Source organism: Argiope bruennichi, chromosome 5, assembly GCF_947563725.1.
Source record: "Argiope bruennichi chromosome 5, qqArgBrue1.1, whole genome shotgun sequence".
Classification (NCBI taxonomy): Eukaryota; Metazoa; Arthropoda; class Arachnida; order Araneae; family Araneidae; genus Argiope; species Argiope bruennichi.
In genome coordinates this window covers 26,143,705-26,150,538 of record NC_079155.1, presented here as the reverse complement: position 1 = coordinate 26,150,538, position 6,834 = coordinate 26,143,705, and the positions used below count along the sequence as shown (strand labels likewise).

Here is a 6,834-nt window from a genome sequence, read left to right as displayed (position 1 = left end):
CACTGGCCACGGAAAAGCCCGCTGCTACGAAGACGGCCGATTTAAGCCGGAGGGGGAGGGTCTCTTGTTTTTATAGTAGCGGCAACTAGGGGCAAGAGTACGACTTTGCTACTCACGCATCACTCATTCGCTTGCACAACCCCTTTTTATAGGAGAGCACATTCACACATCTCACAGATAGAACAACCATGCCCAAACCGGGAAGCCCAGATCACGGGGAAGAAGCGCTACCCCTATGCCAGGACGCCGGCTGCTTTTTACAGTTAAAGGATTTTTTGTTGATATCTTCTTGAGTACCTGTATCGAGTTTGAGCATGTGTCACTAAATAAACAAGCTTACAAATAAGGTAGATATTGCTGAGCCCAACTTAAAATTTATTTCTAAGAAAATATTGCAATAAATAATTAAAGACTGATTAAAAAGTGTACGAAAGAAAAAGATTGTTAATGATTGTGACTCATTTATTGTATTCAACGACAAATAAATCAGGAAAAAATTATAAAAAAGGTTTTTATTTTAGCATTGAGCATTACATGATTTTAAACAATTTCATTTGTATAGATTAAATCCTATTCTTTTTATAAGCGTTTTTAACAATATGAAGAAGTCATGTTTTTAGACATAAAATTCTTCAACAAAAATCGAGGATCCAAGAGAATTTTGCTGGATTCTGTAACATATTGCTGATGGGAATGCCATCAGTATGTCATCACAGACTCGTCATCATACAAAAAATCGCATTCTTGACTGTGATCTGGATCCATCCATGGCACATATTGGAAGTGATGGCACATAGGGTTAGCTGCAGGATCAATTTCCTTTGATTGGGGCCACATCTCTTCTGATTTGTACTTAAGGATCTTATCCAGCATTTCCTCCACAACCTAGATGAGGAGGAAAAGAAAATTAATAGTTTTATTTACGAATTTACGATACATGCGAAGAACATCGAAATACCTAGAATATCCCTTTACGAATTCATGGTATTGTTAGGAATATGTAATGCAGTTTTTCTATTAAGTTAATCTTACATTAAGACTATGGGGAACAATAGTTTCCGACATTGTCAACTATTTGGCGGTTATTTGACAAATTGGCGATAAATTTGGCACGATTGGTGGCAAAAAAGATTTTGCCTAATGGAAGAATTTTGGCTTTAACTCTACTGGGAACACAGATATAAAGAAAATTCTGGAAAATTCCACATTTTTCAGAAGACTATAAAAAGCAAAGCGTTGAAACAAGTGCCAATGCTTTATATGGAGATCCATTTGTGGCGTGAGCTCTTTTGCTGTTTTCTAATTAGTTATTTGCTGTCTACTTGTTCTTGAGTTCCTGCATGTGCTGTTCTTTATGCGTTGTATGCCTAGTCTTTGTTTTGCAACATGTTTTATCCTGTTTTCATATAAAATAAAGCTTCGCCTTGTCCAACTAAATTGATTCTTATGCCCAACGGAGGACTTTCCGATGACTCATTCTGTGTAATAGTGATTCGTAATCTTTCTCCTTTTGTTTCCGCCACCCTAAGCAACTTAAATGGTTGCTAGACCTTAAGCCCCTTAAGATATGGTCGTAAATCTGTCATCTGACCCATTGTAGGACCACCCCTGCCAATGGATGTCGATCGAGAGCTTCCCACAAACTATCGTTAAAATGAACAGGCATCAAAGAACCCCGAAAAACCTGAAGTGAGGGGAAAGAGGGCAAAATGCGCCTGTCTCAAGACGCGCACAAATGAGTTTAGCTAACTGCATATTAAACTGTTGGTTAATCGCATTCTAGAACTCTAGATAAAAAGAGAAAAACCTTTTATTACTGCATGAAACATTGAGGCGTATCGAATTAAAATCATGTGCTATCTGATTTCCAGTTTTGAAATAACCTTATCTGTGCCAAATATGCATTATGAAACAATGATATCATAAGGAAAAATGTAAGGTAAATGGTCATTAAGGTGCTGCTTCGAGACGAGACTATTTTCTAATTTAAAACAAGGTTAAAACTGCTTATATAATTCAGCTAAAAGACCAAAACTTCCAATGTTTTCAATTGAATTTAATAATTTTTATTTTATTAAAAGTTAATAATAATTTTTACTATCTCAATATGAAGAAAAATTGCAATCTTCAGCAAAATTCTATTTTGAGATTTTGATGATTCGGCAAATTTTTATGTTTTTCCTGAGTAATAAAAAAAAAAGAAGCTTATAATGAGCATGATAATGCAGAACACCTACGTTAGTACTATAACTCAAAAACACAATGAGCAATACCCGTGAAATGTGGCATGTGTTTTTATCACTAAATTTTAGATTTTTATCAATATAGTGGCTTTTTGAGATGGCGATCAATCGGGTTTACCTGTTTATCTATTCGTTCACATGTAAATGCAATAACTTATTCGGCGACGAACTAGATGTGTGAATTTTGGTAAATGATGCTGTATTTTAGAATTCAAACTATCTCTAATGTTCTCCTATATCCATCAATTGAACAGATTACCTGTTGTGTATATGATGCTGGTAATTCCGAAGCGCAATGATTATGTAAAGGATATACATATGTAAACATAATTTTGCAGGTGCTTGGACGAAAAAAAATGTTTGAAATTATAACTTCGATTTATTTTACCACAGGACATCGCTATATAAGAGCAAAGGAGCAGAAAATGTTCCCTCCAATGATTTAACCGTGAAGTTTTACAATGATTTCTTTGCCACATGTCGGTTTAGGAAAGGGAATCTTAGGTATTTTTTTAGATATTTATGAGTGACAGGGATTTGTGTCCTTTCACTCGGAGGGTGAGAAAATGTATAAATCACCAATCAATATATTTCTAGAGCGCTTGTTAAAAACAATTAAATAAAAAGTGGGAATTGGAGCAAGAAATAAGAAAACATTAAAGAATAAATTGAAGCAAAAATTAAGGAATTAATTGGTATTTAAATTAGATTTAAAAATATCACTACACACGCACAAACAGTTGCGTCATCAGTGTCGGATTCTTATTTTCTACAAATTTTTAACTTAACCCGCATGTAATTATTCTATAATTTTTTTAAATCTAATAATTTAATAGTTTTTATACATTTTGTTTATTTATTTCTTTAATATAAAAAGAATGACTCAAATAATAAAGTTCCAGAAAAATTAGTGAATTAAATAAACAAATAAATTTATTTACTTAACTAATAAAAAACATTTAATTACTAAGACAAATTGTAAGGAATTAATAAACTTCATGCAAATATAATATTAAAAAAAATATTATTTCAGAGGTCGTCAAATAGAATATAACAATAAAAAAAAGGCTAATTAACATTCCGCTGTATTATAAATAATAAATAATATTTCAAATTAATATTTTACTATCGATTTTAATAATTCAAAGTAATACATTGCGTAAGTTTAATATATTATAATTCAAAGAAATCGTTCTGTTAACAAATTTGTTTATTTGAAAACTATGCCAACAACAATTTTTTATCTATTTTCTAGTGGTCGTTTATCAACCCAGAGCTTCTAAGTAATTAAGTTGGAAATTACAAAATTTCTGCTAAAAGGTGAACAGTTTATATCCTTCAACTTATTTTTTCACTAATAAATTCTTGAAACAGGTTGTGCAACAAACTTTCTTTTTTAATTCGGCACGTTACCTGGAACGAACGCTTCTATGATTCATCGGGCCGCGGCCGCGCATACGTTCTGCGTGGCTTGAGGTAAATGGAGGTCTTAGTACTCAATAAGAAATGAGAAAATACGTGTTATAACACTGGTTGTGAGTTTTAGTGGCGCAAGAGCCAACCTTGGCTAAACTGCGCCAGTCGTATGGTTAGAATATTGACGATCGTGGAATAGAAACAACGTTAAAATAATTGTATCAAAAGATTTTAAAAAGAATTACATTAAAAGCTTGAATTCCACACGGTAGTTATAACAGTGAGTTTTGGTATAAAAACTTTGTCTTCTGTTATTGTTGGACAAAGAAATAGAACTCCGATAGAAATAGAACTTCATAGAACTCCGGCCTATCCGGGTTTTTTTGTTATCCAGTTTGCCTTTTCGCCACTTTAGGCCGGATATTCGGAAGTGTACTGTATTTATTATATATAATGTATTATTACCACCTAAGTAACTCTTTCTCCCTTGAATGCATATGTGTCCCATTCCTGTCGCATCTATTTGTTGACAATTTATCGGTTGTTTTACTTTAATATTCCTGTTTAAATTACATATTTGCTATTAAGAAATTCATAATTGCTAAGACGATTATGCTAATGAGATGCATATTCCAGTTGGTTTAAATAAAGAATGAAACAAATTGTTAACGTATGAATTTGGGGACATTAATTTAAGAATCAGTCAATTGAATCAGCTGATTCATCTACAATATGTATTCTGTTCATACTCTATCGAAATACTTACATCTGGATTTTGGTCTGCTATATCATAGTATTCACAGGGGTCTGCAGTTACGTTGAAAAGGCACGGTTTGACTAGTGGATCGCACTCGAATGCCTCTTTGGGAGGGGGTTGCTCGCACGTAATTCGAAGATTCTCATAGACGTCATCCGGATCTTCAACAATCCACAATCCCATTTCCTGCAAGACATCCCTCACAACACTTCCATTTTTAAAAACCCATTCATAAGTAGTAGGTCCATTGAAGTTTTCAAGTCCAGAAGGTCCTAGCCAGACGTTGAAATCTGAAGGAATTGTACCATTGGTGACCTTCAAGTGTCCTTGTCGGAAAGCCGATGTTCCAGCAATAGGATCTAAATTTTGTAGCATGTCAGTTCTTGGAGAAGGAGAATCATCTACGAGGGATTGCCACATATCGATGCCATCGATGGGGCCAAGGTCATCGATGCTTCCTCCTGAAAAATAAAAATAACCTTGTGACCTTGTTTGATCTGTGATTATTAATTCTTTGACTTGCGCTCTAGTGAACTGGCGTAGTAGTATAAAAGTAATTAATTCTCCCGTTTGAAAATACCTCTTAATTATTTTTAATTAATTGATATCTAGTAAAAAATATTGGAACCCCTGATGATTGTATTTTGCCTAATTTTGATGTTTATTGCTTTCTTTAAAAACATTTTTATTATCTAATATAGTCATAGAAGATCTAAATCCTGTGTAAGACGAAGTCAAACAGGTAAAGATAGACAGGGAGGCATTAAATATTTACTGCAAAACAAAATTGACAATCTGTATAAATGCAGCATGGTTTTAAGACAACTTTCTTAATGCCTAACTGTATAAAACTGCAGGAAATATTAAGCTGTTTGTATTATAATGTATGAACATACATTTAAAAAATAAATTAAATATTAACTATAAACGTATGCTTCATTTTTTTTCCAGAAATTCTCAGTATAGATTCAATAAAAATCCAAACTCGTGCCAAATGTTAACATTTCGTAACTATTGTACGCCACTTGCTAAGCAAAAGGTTCTCAAGGATAACATTTTTATTAGAGAATATGCGAGAAAGTTTTGAGGAAGCCATTATCATTAGTTAACTCTTTCATTACTGAACCGGCCCAATCGGCCGTGAAAATAGCAGGTTCTGTTTGAAAAGAAGGATGCAAGATGTAAAGTGAGAGCATTCTTGGTGATACTCATTTTACATTTTACACCCCTCATTTGCAGTAGAAAACTGGCCTGCTCAGATAAAACTTTCACGGCTGGTTAGAACGATTCTGTAGTGAAAGGGTTAATCCTTCAAGAGAACTATTCTTATCAACAGCTATTTCAGAAAGCTTCATTTGCTCTGTTTAGTTTGTGACACTAACTACATTTGCATCGACAAAAGAGCATTCGCAATCAGTCGCATGCGTTTTTTGCGCTATATATTTGGCACATATTTAATCCCACACATAAAGTCATAGTATTGGCGATAAATGCCGACTTACCTGCCAATTTGTATAAAGTTGGCAGCCAATCGGAAACGTGCATGAGCTGATTCGAGATTTGAGGCTTCTTGAGATTCAACAAAGGACTCCACATGATGGCGGGAAGATGGATGCCGCCTTCCCAATAAGTGTATTTGTTACCCCTCAGCGGATAGTTGGTCCCAAAGCCTCCATGCATCGGGTTTACTTGACCACCGTTATCGGAAATGAAGAGAAAAATGGTATTTTCAAGCATATTCTTCTCATGCAAAGCCCTGAATACAGATCCCACGCTATCGTCCATCACTTTTACAATGCCTGAAAAAACAATACTTATTCTGTATATCGGAATCTCAACGCTGGATTTTCAACCTTTATTAGAAAGGATAGGATAATAAAATAAAGAACAATTGAAAAATATTAGAATGGTATCGCAACAAAATATATCAAATAAATAGAAATTATTTTAAAAGATGAATTGAAATTGTGAAAATAAGAATCCTGAGTAGATGCTTTCAATCAACACACCTAATCCAACAATTATTATCAAATCAATGAAGGAACTATTATCAAATTATGAGGGAAAATTTAGAAGTTAAATTAGCCAATAATATAAATTTTTATAATGCTACAAGGAAACAATGTAGTATATTTTGTCATTGCTATCTAATATTCTTTCAAAACAAATGAAGGCCTCAGATTTTAATTACTGCCAGAGAACTTTCTCTCAAATATTCGGACTCACATAGAAATATTTCCTTCGAATCTGAATACAAATACACTCTCATTTACTGCTGATTGATTCCATTGACTCCACTTTTTATAGCTTCTGTGACAGGACATTGAATGTTCTAGAACAAATGTTGGAACTCGAGTTTTAATGATACTATCGCTTAGATTCTCGAATATTCTGGGTTCATTTTTATCCCCAATGTCA

At 33.7% G+C, this 6,834-nt stretch overlaps 1 protein-coding gene across 1 annotated transcript in view; it reads right to left on the bottom strand.

Annotated features, from left to right (window-relative positions):
• Positions 1–501: 501 nt before the first annotated feature.
• The window catches only part of LOC129968898 (arylsulfatase B-like), a 28,173-nt gene continuing 21,840 nt past the window's right edge, over positions 502–6,834 (bottom strand). The window contains exons 8-10 of the mRNA XM_056083233.1: positions 5,919–6,215; positions 4,426–4,877; positions 502–885 (exon numbers count right to left, since the gene is read on the bottom strand). Of these exons, the coding sequence (XP_055939208.1) occupies positions 700–885; positions 4,426–4,877; positions 5,919–6,215 (935 nt within the window). The 3' untranslated portion in view covers positions 502–699. The remainder of the gene's footprint in view (positions 886–4,425; positions 4,878–5,918; positions 6,216–6,834) is intronic.